Source organism: Dermacentor albipictus, chromosome 10 (genome assembly GCF_038994185.2).
Source record: "Dermacentor albipictus isolate Rhodes 1998 colony chromosome 10, USDA_Dalb.pri_finalv2, whole genome shotgun sequence".
In the NCBI taxonomy this organism is placed as follows: Eukaryota; Metazoa; Arthropoda; class Arachnida; order Ixodida; family Ixodidae; genus Dermacentor; species Dermacentor albipictus.
The window spans coordinates 51,266,779-51,286,200 of NC_091830.1; the positions used below are offsets into that span (position 1 = coordinate 51,266,779).

The 19,422-nt window shown below is 44.3% G+C and overlaps 1 protein-coding gene across 4 annotated transcripts in view; it reads right to left on the minus strand.

Moving 5' to 3' along the window:
* Wdr81 (WD repeat domain 81) overlaps positions 1-19,422 on the minus strand; it is a 98,892-nt gene that overhangs the window by 56,891 nt on the left and 22,579 nt on the right. For all 4 annotated transcript variants that reach the window (XM_070527433.1, XM_070527434.1, XM_070527435.1 and 1 more), the window contains exons 6-10: positions 15,320-15,587; positions 12,626-12,838; positions 10,768-10,911; positions 7,307-7,510; positions 5,682-5,897 (exon numbers count right to left, since the gene is read on the minus strand). In XM_070527433.1, coding sequence (XP_070383534.1) covers positions 5,682-5,897; positions 7,307-7,510; positions 10,768-10,911; positions 12,626-12,838; positions 15,320-15,587 — 1,045 coding nt within the window. The remainder of the gene's footprint in view (positions 1-5,681; positions 5,898-7,306; positions 7,511-10,767; positions 10,912-12,625; positions 12,839-15,319; positions 15,588-19,422) is intronic.

Sequence of the window (19,422 nt, forward strand, 5' to 3'; positions counted from 1 at the left end):
TAGTTGTAACAGTGTGGTAGTACTACAGTAGACCTGTTACACTTCAACTCCGGTTAATTAAATTATTCAGTTATTTCGATGCCGACAAAAGGTACCGGCATGGTCGCATGCATAATTATGGGCCCAAACTTTTGTTATTCCTTTTCTTAGATTGGGATGTGCTGGCTAATTCGAACTCAACCAGTCAGCACCCACGTGCCTGACCCTTATAATGATCATAGTACCTTGCTGGTGAAGCAGCGCACAGACACGGACACAGTGAAGACAAACAGGAATAGACGACACTTGCTGCACTCGCAACTATTTTATTTCAGAACACATACTTCATGTTTATATACCTGCACACCCTCAGGCGTCAAAGCAAATCAAGGCAAGATTAGAGGCTTTTTTTTATATATATATCGTTTTCCCGCGCATACTCGGGCGTCAAAGACATGGCACTTATCTATCATGGTGTGCAATCCTATCGTAATTTGTTGCAACCCTAACAACCATTTTTATTACACATTTTCTTTTCTCTTCTTTTTAGTGTACTTCCAAAAACGCAACCTCACCATGGCTTAGATGTACAGATGGCTGACTGATACAACCCTCTCCCCTCTTGTGAATATGAAAGGCTTGGATTATTTCCCTGGTTAGTTGATCCTTATGGTGTGATAAAACTGTGGTATCATTGTAAAGCGGCCAGCACCCATGTTGTGAGCAGTGCCCCTTAATATGGGAATGAATGTTTCCCCCCGGTGACCTTTTGTGCACTAAATGTCTCGTGTTTACACAACGACCCGTTTGGCCGATGTATACTTTCCCACACGATATGGGCAAACAGTAGACTACAGATGACCTGCACTCGACAAGTTTTTCTTTGTGCTTGACTGTGCACTTACGTCCATTTTCTTTTACTTTTGTTGAAACTCTACGATCCAGTCCGGCACATATTTTTCCGAGTTTGTTAGGCGCTGAAAAAACTACTCGTAGACCGTATCTGCCACCTACGTTTTTTAAGTTATGCGCAATTTTGTGTGCATATGGTAGTGACACAATTTTTTTGCTGTCAATCTCTAGTCTGTTGCGCTCTTTCTGATAGCCATTGCGCACAAAACGAATCAACTTATACGCTGATGTAGAGAGTACATGTTTTTCATACCCTGCATTCTTTAGTCTGATAACTTGTTGGCTGAATGTTTCTTTTATTTTTTCCGGGCAAGACTTAGTTAAGGCCGCCCTCAGGCACGAGAAAGCTATGCCACTTTTTACAATTTTAGAGTGTCCCGAGTTATAACTAAGCAAGGGTTTTTCTGATCGTGGATTGTATGACCAGCAAACGTGGTCCGGTGTGGAAGTTAACGCCAAATCTAAAAATTGTAGCTTGCCATTCTTCGGCAACTCAACAGTGAAAGCCAGTCCTAGGCTGTTGTCCTTGAACACTTTTAAGACTTCATTCATTCTTACGTCCAAAACACAATGTTCGACTATAACCAAAAAATCGTCCACAAAGCGGAACACTTTTACCGCTAGGTCTTTAAGGTTTGCAACTATCGCTTTGTCTATACTACCTAAAAAAATTGTGCTAAGTACCAGAGCTACTTTTGAGCCTATACATATACCAGACTTTTGTCTGTACATAACATTATTCCACATTAGAAAGGTGGACTCAAGGTAAAATGTTAATAGTTCAAGAAATGTATTAACTGATACCCCACATTTGCTGACAAATTCCATCTCGTCGTTGTCTTTTGTTATACAGTGCCTAACACTCGATAATAAGGGACCATGCGGAATATTGTAATACAAATCCTGTACATCTATGCTGAAGAATTCACATCGTCCAGGGTTAGACGTGCTTAAGTACGTTACTAACGTTTCAGAGTTTGGTAAAACGAACGGATCGGTAACTATCAAGCCATTAAGGTGGTTTTGAAGGAACGAAGATACAACCAACTGCCACGAGTCCCTTTCTGATACTATGGCTCTGAACGGAAGGTCAACCTTATGTGTTTTTGCCACGAAAAACAATTCGAGATGTAGGTTGCACGAGCGCTTAACTGCAGAAGCAAGTCGCTCAAAATTGTTGCTTGCGAGTAATGTGACTGCTCTATCCCTCACCTTTTTAGCTTTTACGTCAACACACACGAAAATCTTTCTGACCGCTGTCATCGCCTTCTCTTGGAAAAGACCTTCAGGCACGACTACAAAACAATCTTCCTTATGCCATGTCTTTGACGCCCGAGAATGCGCGGGAAAACGATATATACCGGGTGTCCCAGCTAACTTGAACCAAGGGTTTAAAAATGAAATATTGGGGTCAGGAGAGTGAAACTACCTGCATATTGGTGACAGGCATTTGGCGCACCACAGGAAATTTTTTGTATCGCAATTACTTAACTAGTAATTAAGATAATTTCTTTAAAATTTTTAATATTGACTTTAGACACTAAGTGTGATTCGCAAAGTTGGAGAGCACTTTCAGAAACCCCCATTCCATTATTCGCCATAAAGAAAACCTTACGTGTACCTCTTTTTTCGAGCTCGAAAGAAAGCCCGCGAAATACAAAAAAAACCACGTGACGAGCGCATTTGCGCGCCGCGATCGTGCTGCTCTCAACCGTGCTTTCAGTGAACGAAATCAGCTCCGGTATTCATTCGGCGGCCCCGTTGCAGCGGCAGGCCGATATCTTGGCGGGGGTTTTTCGTCCGCGTCAGCTAGTTGGCACCCGGCGACGACGACTTAGTCCCAATCTGATAAGATACTGAGATGGCGAGTCTGCTTTGTCACTCAGAAGCAAAAGAGAAATACAGGGAATAATGTTTCGCCGCGAGGTGTTGGCGGCTGTGTGTTGCAGTTTCCTAATGAGGATTTTGAAAGCTGGAAGCAGCGGTGAAGCACAGTTTGTCGTGTGCTCTTCTTATGCCACTCTCATGCGAGACTGAATCTTTGGTGTAGTGATTACTAGCACTGCAGACATGCCGTTTACAAATGAAGAGAAAGCAGACATGGTTCTGGCTCTAGGTGCATGTCATGGGAACAGAAGGCGCGCTGCAGACCTTATGCAACAATGGCACCCAGGCAGGCGGCCAAGTTCAGTAACGATCCTGCGTGCCTTCGAGACGCTGCGACGGATGGGCAGTTTTACGTCCACACGACACAGAGCACCTGTTTTTGACGAGGACTTCGAGACGCATATTTTATCGCTGTTCGCTCTGGAACCCCAAGCAAGCGTGCGCAGCGTGAGCGAGGATACCGGAGTCTCCAGGTCATCAGTTTGGCGAATACTGCGCAAACACCGCCTGCATCCGTACCACGTACAGCTTCATCAAAATCTGTTGCCACGGGACTTCCAAAACAGGACCGATTTTGCTAATTGGATTCTGATAAAGATGCAGGACGACCCGGATTTTTTGAACAAAGTGATATGGAGTGACGAAGCTAGTTTTTCGCGCAATTCACAGGTGAACCTGCACAATGCTCATTACTGGAGCGATTCAAATCCCTACTGGGTTTTACAGACGCAGCACCAGTACCAGTGGTCATTTAGTGTTTGGTGTGGACTTTTCGACGGTAGTTTGATCGGGCCTGTGTTTTTCGACCAGACGCTGACAGCAGATCGCTACACCAATGATATCCTCAGAGGACCCGTTGACGACTTCCTTTCGGATCTACCGCTCGCCAGGGCCACAAATGTGTGGTTTCAACACGATGGCGCCCCCGCGCACAGCAGCGCCAAGGCTCGGACCTGGCTCGACGCAGCGTTCCCGCAGAAATGGATAGGACGACTAGGTCCCGTGAACTAGCCAGCCAGGTCTCCTGATATGACACCTCTGGACTACTTTTTGTGGGGTCATATCAAGGACAAGGTGTACAGCACACCAACTTCCACACCGCAAGACCTTAAAGACAAAATAACGGAAGTCTGTTTAAACATGCCTGAGGCTGTCATACGAAATGCAACGGCTGATTTGGTTACAAGATGCCAGAGCTGTATCGTCGCACAAGGTGACCTATTCGAGCACTTTTTATAATTGGTAAGAAACCGAAATGAAATGGAGTCAGGACAACCGCATGCCACGGCTGTCATCGCCGCACAGCCAAGCCATAAACCGCCACTTTTATTTTCTTTGCAACTGGCAAATAAAACTCCTGTCATTTGAAAACTTCGAGCTTGGCAGTCTTTATCGCGACTGCAAAGCGCAGCGCACTCGCTGCAATTTACACCGTCACGCGCGAACTGGCTGACACGGCCGAAGAAACCACCACCAAGATATCGGCCTGCCTCTGAAACGGGGCCGCCGAATGAATACCGGAGCTGATTTCGTTCACTGAAAGCACGGTTGAGAGCAGCACGATCGCGGCGCGCGAATGCGCTCGTCACGTGGTTTTTTTTGTATTTCGCGGGCTTTCTTTCGAGCTCGAAAAAAGAGGTACACGTAAGGTTTTCTTTATGGCGAATAATGGAATGGGGGTTTCTGAAAGTGCTCTCCAACTTTGCGAATCACACTTAGTGTCTAAAGTCAATATTAAAAATTTTAAAAAAATTATCTTAATTACTAGTTAAGTAATTGCAATACAAAAAATTTCCTGTGGTGCGCCAAATGCCTGTCACCAATATGCAGGTAGTTTCACTCTCCTGACCCCAATATTTCATTTTTAAACCCTTGGTTCAAGTTAGCTGGGACACCCGGTATAAAAAAAAGCCTCTAATCTTGCCTTGATTTGCTTTGACGCCTGAGGGTGCGCAGGTATATAAACATGAAGTATGTGTTCTGAAATAAAATAGTTGCGAGTGCAGCGAGTGTCGTCTATTCCTGTTTGTCTTCACTGTGTCCGTGTCTGTGCGCTGCTTCACCAGCAAGGTACTATGATCACTCACCAACTAGCCCAACTTTCCACGTTACTGAACCTTATAATGACCCCTATAATGACCACTTTAGGGACAGCATCTGTCTCAGCCGTGCTTAGGCGACAGTGAATGCATGAAACACACATCACCTCCAATCGAAAACACCTATTTTCAGCCTGCCCTAGGAAGTGGTAGCAGCGCTAACAACTTTATTACAAAGGGGGGGGGGGGGGGGAGCGGTGAAAGAGCGGCTCCCTTAGTCCAGGAATATTTTCAAGCATTAGCTGTAGCTCATGTCTAATTATGGAACTTAATCAATTCTAACGTACATATTTTTTTCCCTTAGAAAATTGGGCCGAAAATCGCCGGCACTATTGCAAGTGAATGTGCAACCAAAATCGTTTTCTCAGCATTTATATGCTTTGCCGCATAAGACAAATGTCTCGCAAAAAAAGCTGACTTTAAAAACGAGCCGCACATTGCACACAATAGCACTTTGCCCATTTTTCTTGCTAAAAATAATGTGCGCATTAGATTTCTGCTCGCTTTAAGAACTTTCATGTCATTTCTACATTAGTTTTCTACTTTGGAAACACAATTTGGCACGTGTTTGATTTGGGGGCATGTTAGTATTAGGCAAATACTGCCAAATGATTCAGCAGTGTGTTTCCCCATTTTTCTCTGTATCTTTTTAGTTCGATCTGTCAAATAAGTCTACCGGTTTTATTGGTCACTTCAAAATCAAATTAATGGAAGTCAACTGTAATAGTAGTAGTAGTAGTAGTAGTAGTAGTAGTAGTAGTAGTAGTAGTAGTAGTAGTAAACAACGAGGCTTCCAGTGCTCACCCTCGACTGGGGTGACCCCAATGCGACGGTGTTGCTGCCGTGCTGGAAGCGGAATGTCTTGGGCGCCGAGCACCGGGACAGGTAGAGGCTGGACGCTGCCCGGTGTGGGTGTGGCGTGGAGAAGAGCTGCACCATGCCGCAGCTGTGCAGCGTTGTGTGGCCGTCCACCAGGGGCCGGCACACGTTCTTGCTCTTGATGGCCGCCTGTCCCGTCAGCTGGGAAGGCGAGCGAGGACAATGGTTTGAAACGACGCCTCTTTCATGGCCGTGATGACACGCCACGATTCAACTGTGATAAACAGTAAATGTAGCGGTGACCAGACATAACCAAATGGCATCCACAGATTTGTTTTGTGCCGAGAGCAAATCTTTTAGGAAAGCAACAAGCTAGCTTTCCTGCAATGCACACGGCCCAAAATGTGGCAGTTCATGCATTCCTGAAATGCTAATTAATGTGCAGCTAGTGCGTGGTTCTTAAATTGTGGAGATTAACATGATGGATGCTGTAGAGGAGAGCTTGGTATTAATTTTGAGCCCCTTAGGCTCTCTACATCAACGCGAAGCGTGGTATGCGAGCATTTTAATGCTATTGCTTTCTTTAGAAACGTCACACACTCTTGGACATGTCCATCCCTATGTAACCTCTTTCATGCCAGCTGGGTACGTTCCCAAAAAGACAACTTGGGAATAGACATCTTTGGCCACTGGACTAGTGCAACCATACATGTGACGCTAGGTTTGTGAACATTCTGTCACGCCTAAAATGGGTTATGTGTCACAGGGTAGGATGTATGGACTGACAAAGAGAGCAAGAGGTAAGGCCTGAAGTCGGCAACCGAAAATGTAAGAATTCGGCTATACAGAAGAGAAGAATTCAGAAACACGATGTGTTGCTACAGTGCTTCAATGCAAATTGCATCAATGTCGACATGAATCATGAGATGGGTTCTGCCGGAATTTTTCTGCATTCTGCCTCTATCGAAACGCAGCCAGCGCAGCCAGTCTACAAACTCGCGACCACACACTCGGCAGCAGAACACCGCAGACATAAGCTCTATGTGCAGGTTGCAGGCTATATAGGTGCAATAGAACAGTATTGAAGAAGTTCCGACCTTAATAAGAAAAGGAACAGAACATCATATTAGAATAGCAATAAAGTAAGAGATAAAGAAAGGAGCAGCCATCTTTCCAGTTTGGTTATTTATATCTCTATTTCCTCAAACTGTTAAAAGACCCTCATGCTGTTTGAGAACAGAGGCCCTCGAAGACTTCTGGTATTGACTACTGATATAGCCTGCCAAATTTACCAGGGAAGAAAGGCAATGGTGATAATGTAGAAGCCTGCAGACTTTCAATGCCTTTCCTCTTCAGTTTAATCCCAATTTTACAAATCAACTTTCCATAAGTACAATGATGAATTATACAACTCAGTGCTTGAAGCATGACGTGTTTTTTTTTTTTAATATGGAGAGACGCGTCTCGTACGTTGAAGCAACTGCAAAACACACTTTTCTTTTGGCAAAGTAAAGCGATATGACCTGCAACCAGAAGATTTTAAGGCCACAGGCTCTCTGCTGCCATGGGACGTATGCAGAACCATCTATAGTCAAGAGCTCATTAGTCACCTTGTAGCCGAAAGTGATGTCAATCCAGTGATGAAGGTGCTCGGAGACACGCTCGCTCTCAAGCATGGCCATGTGCTTACGCACAAAGTCTTCGGGACTTGAGCACCAGCCGGGCACTCCAAGGTCTTCCAGGTCATCGTGTATGGACTCGAAGATGGATGGGTCCGTGAAAAATTCCGGAATGCACTCGTCCACCGTCCACGCCTAAATTTCGACAGGAGACCAAACAGGCATCTCTATCACCTTCTGCAATCAAGTAATTTTCTAGCAATCTAGCAGTGTAGTATCATCTTCTGGCAAATGTAAAGTACTGGGTGGCCCAAAAGTAATAATAAAACAAATTTAATAATTTGGAAAGCATAGACAGTAGCATAATGCAGTTTCAGCCCATCAAATTTCATTGCGTGTTAAGATTTCGGGCTGCATTACACTTTGTTTTAAATACAGTAGTTGGAGCGGAATATGGGCCACTTGCATCGGCCATATTTCGTGGCAGGCAGGCTGAAGCAGTATTCATAGTAATACAGTATACTCAGCCATAATCATGCTCAAAGAAATCGAACATAATATTTTTTTAATGGAGTACTTAAATTTAAAACAGAAATGTAACTAAACTGTGTTATATCGTAGTCTCATATCAAGCATAAATATACCTTCATTATATTCTATACATGTTCTAAACAGACTATAAAAACCTGCATATAATACGAGAATTTTTTCCAATGATTAGCATCTAAAATTTTCACCTCGTGCTATATGCAGATCCAAACCAAAATTTCAGCAATAAATTGCGCTCATAAAGTTTTGGTTTTGTTATAGCTGCATGGCTACGACAATCCTCATCGTCTTGCGTACGGCGTACGGGAGTCGCTATTTAGAAGTGCACCGTTTCAACTACCATAATGTGACTGGGAGACCTTGTTTGCCGTGCTTTTAAGAAGTGAGGCATTTCGAACACCTTCGACAGCACACAAGATGACTATCTCTGGGAAAAGTTTGTGGACAAGCCAAAGACACTGCAACGGAGGACAACAATGAATGAAGTGCACACTAATCTAAATAAACGTTTTCTTAAGTTTGCCTCACTTATATTGCATGCGGATGATTTTTTTTTTGCTTTTTTCCATCTCCAAATCTTGCCTTGTATTATATGCAGGGTCTTACAGTACATTTCATTACATGCTGATATAGGCAAGGAACACTTCAGATCTACTTTGTTACATCTATGACTGTTATATTGAGATTCAACAGCGTTCCATCTGTATTACATATTCAAAATGTCAAATATTCACACAGCCTTACTGAATACTACATATCTGTGTGCCTATCGTTTATTAGTATATTATCATTGTCTTATTATGTTTACAAAGATAAGTGATTTGAAGCCATGTTTGCAACTGCCTCAGGAGGAGACAAAATTCACTTTTTTGAAATGGGAGGGGGCAGAGAAGCTTAGAGCCACACACAAGCATGCACATACAGAAAAAAGGACGGTTTTGGACGAGGTAGATATACTGGAGTGGTGGAGAAAACAATGGCACAGCACTCCAGAAAGCGCATATGCAGATGATGCAGGCATATGTTTTGAAAAAGAGAGACAGAACTAAGGGGGAAAAAAACAGCAGGTTAGAACGACACGTTCCGAGTCTCTGTCTATTGACTGGCACATTCAAGGTGGTGAAAGGGAATGAGCGTGTCCTCACAGTTAACAGTTGAGGATAAAGACGCTTCCATATAGTTTAGGAGAGCTGCGTGTTGCGCGGTCCCGAGAAGATGTGGGAGCACTCTAGAAGAGAATGTTTCTCCCAAAATTGCCCCCATCTCCAACGGAAGACCATATTTGCTAAGAAGTATTGTCCCATTACGGTGAAACTACTCAATTCATGCTGTGGTTCATGAAGTCGTCTCTGTGTATTTGCCGGTATGCACAATTTATGCCCTATTTGTGTGTATGTGTGTGTGTCTGTATTTCTTTATAACAATAGCAATTATATGGACACTCCAGTTGCATTTCTGACGTCGCCGTCGCCGTCATGTTCCGTATAAAGTACAAGGGCGACAACACCATAGCCACGCGCCATATGCTGTATGTACGAGTGAAAGCGTGCGAGGGTGAGTCGACGATCGCGACTCAATCTCGCTTGCGCAAGAGAGGAAAGCGGGGAGGAAGAGCAGCTTCTCTCGTCACGCGCAAGGTACTGGACGGGAGGGGAGGTAAGGAGGACGTTGTTCTTCGGCAGCGTGGTGGAGTCGCGCGGACTTAATCTTGAAAGCGATGTGCTTTAGGGGCAGAGTTTAGGTGGGCCGATGGCTTGTAGCTTTGCGTGTGCTATGTTCTCACCGCTCAGTTTGCGTTTAAGAAACAGAGGGCATAAAGGTCACTTCGTTCACTGCTGCTGCCATGCTTTCTCATGGCAGCATTTTGTCAGTGAGTGTCCGCGGTCATTGAGTCTGATGTGTGTATGTATCCCGGTGCGTGCCGACACCACGTTTGTTAATTTAGTCGATACGGCCGATAAAACTACTATCCTTACTTATTATGGCTGTCTACTAATTTGCTAGCGCAATCGATACTTTGCCCTTTCGGCAAAACCGCAACATTTTTCTTTTCTGTTTTTGATGTTCAGTAGTGCTGAATGAGCGATTCACGAACATATGCATGGTACTTGCGTCTCTTATGCTCTTTGTAACTGTTTTGTGATTTTTCACTGACTGTTCTCTGATGCTATCACTCTTTTAGTCCTGCTACCATTATTTACCCTCACAAATTTTTTCATCATCATTCCCATCAGTCTAATTTATGTTCGCTGCAACATGAAGGCCTCTTCCAGCAATCTCCAATTGCTCCTGTCTTACGCCAGGTGACACCATCTTATGCCTGAATATTTCACAATTTCACCACACCGTCTAGTTCTCTGTTGCCCATGACAGTGCCTCCCTTCCCTCGAAATCCGTTCTGTCACTCTAATAGCACAACAGTTATCTGCTCTCTGCATCATGTGACTCTGTTTCTTCCTTTTGACCTCAAAGAAAATATTGGCTACCCCCGTTTGATTTATAACCTACACGGCTGTCTTCCATCTCATCACGTTATGCCAATCATTTTTTATTACACTGTTCAGTGCACGGTCCCTGGTTTCTTCTCAAACTTATTCGTTAACCTCCAAGTCTCTGCCCTATACGTTGGTTATTTTATCCGAACTGCTCATGAGGCTCCGGTTCAGTGTTCTCACATTAGGACCTTATCATGCAAAACATTCACTCCTGCAACTTTTATCGCTATCATAATAAAGATCTGAACCATGAGAAAAGAAAAAAAAGAAAAGCATGCAATGCGGCATGCACTTTCTTTATTTGCATCAGCTACCTTATTAACTTGTTCATGTCACTTTCCCCATACAACTATGTTGACAAGGGTCCGGTAAAAACAAACAAGCAAACAGACAAACAGACAAACATACCTGCAGCCGTTGTATGGATGCCGGATATTCGGCAGGAACCCATTTGTGCCGGACGTGCTTGCATAGGATGCTTCGTGGCAGACGCCTCGAAAAGTACACATAGTACGTGATGTCCGCAAGCAGCTCGGACAAGTGATGCGGCACCTAGGAAATCAAGCACACACACAATGCCTCTCATCAAATACATCACTGCACAATGATCAAAGACGTGCAGAATAGTAAGAAACTCTCTTACTCACTTTTGACCCACAAAATTGATTTCAAGTGTTGCAAGCAGAAGGTGACTATTGGTTTGGCTGTGCTTTCTGAGTAGTCCAGCAAGTGCAGAACATTTACTCTCGATGTGACAGCACAGCATACATCGTCTACACCGTGGTCTTCGATTTGACTTTGTGCAAGGTCAGTTCAGCACGAGTTCACGGTTCTTCGGCGCTCACTACTTTGGAAGAGCAGATGTTGTGCAAGCTCTTGGTAGCAGACGACATGGTACAGTGCTAGTTGATTTACGATGCACGGATGTAAATATCTGATGCGATGGTTACAACAGTTACTCTAGGCCTAGCACAAGAATGTAAGGTACAAGTGCAATCTTTGAATGACTGACAAGGCATGTTAGTAGAGACTTGGAACTTGCTATTATTACAGCTGACCGTACGGCTTTCTTTTGCAACACGTTTTCTGACAAAACATTGCAACCACGACCACCAATTCATTCCCTCGACGTAGTACAACTATGACTGCTATGATTGCAATAACTTGTTGAAAAGGCTTAACTGCCCGCAGCAGACGACAGAGCTTGTTGTTCATTGCTGCACTTTTCTCCTCTATCTGCAAAAGCCATGAGGCATGCAAATCTAGTGCTGCACGTGCATGATGTGAACTCGTGTGGCACCGTACGTGGCACTCTCGAGAACTGGTTCAGAAAATGCAGCAATATTTGAAGAGACCCAATGACATCCGCCTATTTCTAGAGGCTATCCTCAAATACCACCATGTCAAAATTAAACAGGAACGACAGAAACCAGCTTAACGACAACAATCATAATGGTTGCCAGGCTGATAGAGTATTGAAAAATGAAATACGTCAGCTTATTTGTTTGTAATGAAACACTTGTGCTTTTAAGAAACAGCGCATGATAATGCGCAAGTAACGACAAACTTGCTAATGTTATAAATACTGGGGTGTGATCACCATTCTAATATTAACAGTGAAAATGGCTGTCCATTATTGGAAAACTATTAGAAATGGATACAATATTCGTTTCACTTCTGGCATTATTTGATTCGCACTTCATTTAGTCTCAATCTCCATAATTACTATTTGCACAAGGGTAATTAGTTTTAGTCTGGTACATATTAGGCAAACAGGAATATACATGAATTCGTACAGCATTCTTTTCAATCAAGGCTTAACATTCAAACCACAGTGGCAGAGACGTACAGGCAGTTTTTTGGGAACATATTATTTGTGGTATCAGACGTCTGATGCATACCTTAAAAAGCAGAATTACTAATGGACTTTTCTAATTACGAACATAGGCGGTACAGTGTAATCTCTAGATTGAAACGATCCACTCGGCACACTTTAATCACAGGCTCCAATTGCCTGATGTCCCTACATGTTGGCTAGCATGGCCTCAAGTAATGATTAGTTGCAGCACTAAAGGGCCCACTTGACAAATACAGCTCTAGTGCCATCTGCGTTATCTTATCAGTCTCATCCATTTGCCTAATAGTAATACGTTAACACAAGCATCAATAACATACCGGGCTATTAGTTTTGATGGTAAAGTGTCAATGGCATCACTGTGAGACAAGACGGAGACCGCAGGGACGGAAGGCCTGAGGCCTCACTGACCTGAACAACTCGGTCTATGGGCAGATAGGCCTGGGGCTGGGCTGACTGCGATTGCATCGCTGAACCATAGGTTGCGTCTAGGTGGTCGTCCCCCCTTGTCAGCCGCAGCTTGGACTTGCTCAGGTCCCGCCAGCCACCCTCGGGCTGTGACAGGTCTCTCACCCATGGCAGCACGGGGTGGTGCTGGGGATTCGCGCCGGTCCGACCACACAGCTGCCAACGAACAGGCACAAACCGCAGGCTGTTAGTGACAAACTACTCTGGCAAAACGTTGTACGAAATCTACCTGGTTCTTGATCGCGGGTGAGAAGTTGTGCCGTCTGGCCCTAGCGAGACACAAACGAAGGCAACGCAATCATGCATATGGGATGATGTGCAATATGACAGGAGGAACTGGGAGTTAGGCGGCATTTGAACTCGCGAGTTGTGGACGCTGCGTGACCAAGGTGGCTGCAAATGGTCGTTCTCGTCCAAGAGTGTCCATTTGAGCTAGGTCACTCGCTGCTTGGTTTTCAGCACCTTGACTGTAGTCTCAAGATGGCCGAACCAATCAGCGGCGCAGAAGCAGCACGTCACAACATCCCGACTGTAACTTGATGCGGTGATGGTTATGTGAGCAGGTGTGAACAGCCCCGACTGCGAGCTGACAGGTCATACCTGCCAGTATGAACATCGGTCACCATGAGTCACTCCTTATATGCAGTTGCATTCACTTGCACGACCACATGTCGATCACCAGTGTGAATGCACCTTTATTTGAGCCTTTGAGCTCGTTGTCAAGTCTCTGCAGGCTTGTGCATTTGCACTCCTTCTGTAATGTCGAGTGACCACAAAATAGCCTTGCTTGATCTAGACGAGAGCAGAAAGCAGTAGTGACTGTGAATGGGCCTGCATATCTCGCATCACTTTCCAATATTTTGTACCTCTGTTACTTCTTGTCGACACGTATCCTACACAGTTTGCCTTCCTAATTTGAATAAAACAGCAGCTTGCACATTACATCGTGTGTGCGATTATGCTTGTTTGTGCCTTCATGCAACTATGTTGTGAAACTTCAGATCTGTAAACAATTGCTCCAGCTAGTTGTCGACAACCTATTTCATGTCTGCTGCAGGACAAAGGCCTCTTCCAGATCTCGAATTACCCCCGTCTTGCATCAGCCAACTCCTCCTGAGCATGCAGTTGCTAATTTTTATCACACCGCATGATTTTCTGCTGCCTTCTATTGCCTTTTCCATCCCTTAACATGCATTCTGTTGCTCAAGAAGACCACCAGTTATCTATTCTACACATAACATGAAAAGCCCAACTTCCTTCTTAGAATATTTCAAGGAAGATATCCTCTACGCATGTTTTCTCTATATAGATGGTTCCGAAACTTCCATTTTGTCAAAGGTCCCTTGATACACTCACATAAGATTCACAGATGCCTTTGAGTGATTACTTCTTTGTTTTTATAGACGACTATATAACTTACTGCCAGCGTAGAGCGGGAAAATGATGTACAAATGATCCGGTGAACAAAATAAAATATGAGAAGACGAAAATGTCGCAAAGTGCAATGGCATACACGGACTTAAATGATTTGTCACTTGTGGTCACAGATCACGACGATAAAGTAGGCATATAGCACATACCTGAATAAATTGTTGATTTATGGAGACACTTTTCAACATCACTGGTAAACATAATCAAAATAATCTAATCTGGGGTACCTGATACAAGTTAAGAAACACAATTAGTATTTGAACAAGTACAAGCCTACTTGGCTGCCCAACCGCAACTGGTGGCATCATACCAAATGCGCTTTGATACAGATGTGCAATCTCACATGCTCCCTAGTAGTTTAGCAGGCTGCTAGCACCTATCATTGCAACAATACTTTTCTGAGAGCAGGTAGTTTAGGATAGGTGGTCCAAACATGATAGGGCCAGCTCCAAAGAAAGAGAGTCTCCACCCTTACGCACATATAGGACGCACATGGCATTCAGTGTTTCTGTTGAGAATGCTATTTTTTAGCGTAGCATGCCGCCCCAAACTTGCTCCGAAAACTCTGCATCAAAAGAAAAAAAAAGAAAAAGAAAAAAACGTGGTGGCACTCATCAAATTGATGGCAGCAGTCTAGCACCTAATCTACATGCTATCTCTAACTTGTAACATTTGCAAGCAACAATTAAATGATGATGTAGGCTGCTGTTCTGTTCATCTTACGTAAATGACAAATATTGATAAATCACTGTTCTTTCTGAGATTAGTTGTCAATTTCAGAGCTTACGAGCCTAAAGTGAGAAGGTTTTGGGCAGAGTTACCCTGTTTCAAGGTTGGCTTGGATGATAATGGCAAATAACTCACTGAGAACTAAGCGCAATAGATCCTTTGCGGCTAATGTATAGTCCAAATTCATTATAACGAAGTCAGACCTGACACAAGAATAGTACCTTCACTATAATTAACATTTGTTACAAGCATAGGCGTACATGTTACACAGTGATAGCATCGAGAAACATTTTAGATTTACTTTGCTGTATCTTACAATTTGTTATACTATTTGAATTAATCATGCCAAAGTTTGAATATTTCAGTACTCCCTAGTGTCGAGAAATATAATCAGAACGAACTGGTTAGCCTTTGTTTTCTTATGGGACCAGGTGACACGGAGAAAAAGAAAGAAAGGAAGTTATTTGTTCCATTCACCTGATTGAGTGCCATCAGGTAGTCAAAGTTGCTGAGCTTGCCCTTGACCCAGGTGTCGACAAGCTCGTTGAGCGGCGGAAGAGGCTCAACTTTCTCCTCCTCCTGTATGCCCGCAGAGGGTGTAATGCGTGACACCTTGCGAGAACTCGAACTCCTCATGATGGGCAGCTGGCCAGTCAATGACGACTCCACCCATGAGTCGGCCTGCAGGGCTAGCCACCAGGGCGGCGTTGCTTGCAGCCAGAAGCGATGGTCTAAACTCAGGTCGCTGGTAAAAGAAAAGAGGGGGAGCAGGATCTGATCTTACGGGGGTACTAAAGCTGCAAGGGGGCACAAATTCATGATGATGATGATGATGTGTGTTGTTTTGTGGCGCAAGGGCCAGGTTTGGCCAAAGAGCGCCATGACCGGTGGTAGTGTTAAGGATGTATTATGGAAGATGTGACTTGGCTGTAAAGTGGCCTAAAAATATTCGCTGTAAAGTGAGTAAAATCTACGTACTATAAAATTATGGCGATGACTAATGACGAATACTATGAACATTAAAATCCATCGTACAAGAATGATGCAAAATATAAAATGTATAAGATGGTAAAATTACTTGGAGCACTACTGCCTCGCCAGAGCCCTTGAAAACAAGGGTCTAGAGGCATGTGCTATACCAAGGAGCTATCACAGCGGCGTCCTCTGAAGAGAGGACCCGCTATGAACATGTAGGGCTAAAAACATGCAAGACAACATCTTTCAGAAAATTTAGGACTGCGTTGGTGTCAAACAAAGGTTCTTGGCCGAGTAACATAACAGGATGAAGGGGGATGCGCTGCCGGTAGGCTAAGGGAAAATGTTTCTTTCTTTCATATTCGGCTTCCCGACACTCCAGGAGGACGTGGAGGACGGTCAGCCTCTCCCCGCATCTACCGCAGGTTGGAGGATCATTTTCAGTGAGTAAATAGTTATGCGTGCCAAATGTGTGTCCTATTCTCAGACGACAGAATAGGACATCTGTTCGGCGTGATTTTGTTACAGAGGGCCAGAATCCTAACTGTGGCTTGATCACGTGGAGCTTATTATTTGTTTCCGCGTCCCATAGGCGTTGCCAGTGGTTGCGTAGTTTCCTCCGTAAGAAGGGCTTCAGATCCGTGACAGGAACTGCAGCGGTGGGATTAGCAGAATGCCATGCAACTGACGTGGCCATCTGGTCCGCCAGAACATTACCTTCGATGGCCCTATGACCTGGCACCCAGCATATAATCACATACTGGTTAGATGCATATGCTTCACATAAGACGGAATAGAGTTCAATTATAACAGGATTTTTGTGCTTGCAGAACGATATCAAAGCCTTCACAACACTTAGGGAGTCCGTATATATAACTGATTTTTTGAGTTTTGATTTCCTTATATGCTTCACGGTCGACAATATTGCGTAGGCCTCAGCCGTGAAGATACTAGTTTCCGGATGCAGTGCGTCGGATTCCGAGAAGGATGGCCCGACGGCTGCATAGGACACCCCGTCATGTGACTTCGATGCGTCTGTGTAGAACTCCGTGCAGGAGTGTTTGTGCTGGAGTTCCCGGAAATGCATTTGGATTTCGATATCTGAAGCGTGCTTTGTAACTTGAACGAAAGATGTGTCGCATTGTATCAGCTGCCACTCCCAAGGAGGTAGCAGCTTGGCTGGATGCATTAGGGGGAGCTCGAGGAGTGGGACATGCATTTGATCACTAAGCTCCCTCACACGCAGCGAGAAAGGCTGTCTTACGGAGGGACGATTGCGAAAGAGTGTAGCATATGTCATGTCATTAATGGTATTAAAACAGGGATGTTGTGGATTTGAGTGGACTTTCAGAAAATATGTTTGGCTAATGTATGTTCTCTGCAGATGAAGTGACCACTCATTTGATTCTACATATAAACTTTGTATGGGACTCGTTCTGAAAGCGCCTGTGGCCAGTCGGATTCCTAGATGGTGGACCGGATCTAGCATCTTTAGCGCGCTCGGGGCTGCAGAATGATAGATCACGGCACCATAGTCTAGTCGTGATCGAATGAGGCTCTTATAGATATTCATTAGACACTTCCTGTCACTACCCCACGTAGTCTGGGATAGAAGTTTCATTAGATTCATTGTTTTCAGACATTTTTGTTTAAGATATTTAATGTGGGGGACGAAAGTGAGTTTGTAGTCAAGTATGACACCCAGAAATTTGTGTTCTTTGTTTACAGGTATCTGCTGTCCACGCAGTTCTATGCAAGGATCTGGGATAAGTCCTCTCTTTCTTGTAAAAAGAACACAAGAGCTTTTGTTAGGATTGATCCTAAATCCATTCCTGTCTGCCCACGTTGACACTTTGTTCAGGCCATGCTGTACCTGTCTCTCGCAGACTGCGAGGTTACAAGATTTGAAACCTATTTGAATGTCGTCCACATAGACAGAGTAAAAGACGGCGGGTGGTAGTGAAGCACGAAGCGTGTTCATCTTCACGATAAAGAGCGTGCAGCTGAGCACGCCTCCTTGGGGTACACCCGTTTCTTGCGTAAAAGGACGTGAGAGTGCATTGCCGACTTTTACCCGGAAGGTACGATTTGACAGATAGCTTTTGATTATATTAAACATATTACCGTGGATGCCCATTTCTGACAGGTCTCTTAAGATTCCGTAACGCCACGTTGTGTCATACGCCTTTTCCATATCGAGAAATATCGATAGGAAGAACTGTTTATGTATAAATGCGTCCCGGATATTCCCTTCAACACGCACGAGATGATCGGTTGTGGAGCGCCCTTCTCGGAAGCCGCACTGATAAGGATCAAGCATTTTGCTCTCTTCAAGGAAATGAATAAGTCGCCGATTTATCATTTTTTCGAACACCTTACAAATGCAGCTTGTGAGGGCTATCGGGCGGTAACTTGCCACCGAGGAAGGGTCTTTGCCTTGTTTCAAAACAGGGACTACAATGGCTTCTTTCCACGCGGTTGGAAGGTACCCTGCATCCCAGATGGTGTTGAAAAGTGTAAGTAGTGTAAGTTGCGTGTCATTGTGTACGTTTTTGAGCATTTCATATAAGATTCTATCAGATCCTGGTGCGGAACTCTTACATGCGCTCAAGGCCGCTTTCAACTCGGCAGCACTAAATGGGCAATTATAAGGTTCATTCTGTCGGCATTTATTGATGAGTGGCTTGCTTTCTTCTATTTCTTTATATTTCAGGAATGTTTGCGAATAATGGTTGGAGCTTGATACACTCTCGAAGTGCTCCCCAAGTGAGTCTGCTTGTTCAAGCAGGGTATCGCCTTGTGGGTTTACCAGGGGGAGTGAATGTGTTTGCCGCCCTCTAATCCTATTTACTCTGTTCCAGGCTTTGGCCTCATCCCTAAACGAGTTAATACTTGATAAAAACTTTTGCCAGCTTTCTCTTCTGGCCTGCCGGCGGGTTCGCCTGCCTTGTGATTTTACTTTTTTAAAGTTAATAAGATTCTCCGCAGTGGGGGAGGCGCGTAGCAACCCCCACGCTTTGTTCTGATTTTTACGTGCGATCCTACAATCGTCGTTCCACCACGGGACACGCCGTTTGCAGGACAGACCATTTACTTGTGATATACATTTAGATGCGGCATCTATTATGAAGGCTGTAAAATATACGACAGCAGCGTCAATTTCTAGCGAGGACATTTCATCCCACGAAATACAAGATAGAGCTCGAAAATTTTCCCAGTCGGCAGTGTCAATTTTCCACCTAGGAGCCTGTGGTGGATATTCCTTTTCTTCGGGTGTTTTAAGCAGTATTGGGAAGTGGTCGCTTCCGTAAGGATTGTTGTTAACTTGCCATTCGAGTTCAGACAGTAGTGACGGGGAGACTAGGCTAAGATCTATTGAAGAAAATGTTCTGTTTGCAAGTGAATAGTATGTCGCTTCCTTCTTATTCAGTAGACAAGCACCAGAAGAGAAAAGGAACTGTTCAACAAGACGTCCTCGCGCATCTATACGAGGGTCGCCCCACAGGTAGTTGTGCGCATTGAAGTCGCCAAGAACCAGATAAGGTTGTGGCAGTTCATCTATAAAGGACTGAAATTCATGTTTAGTTAATTTGTAATGTGGGGGA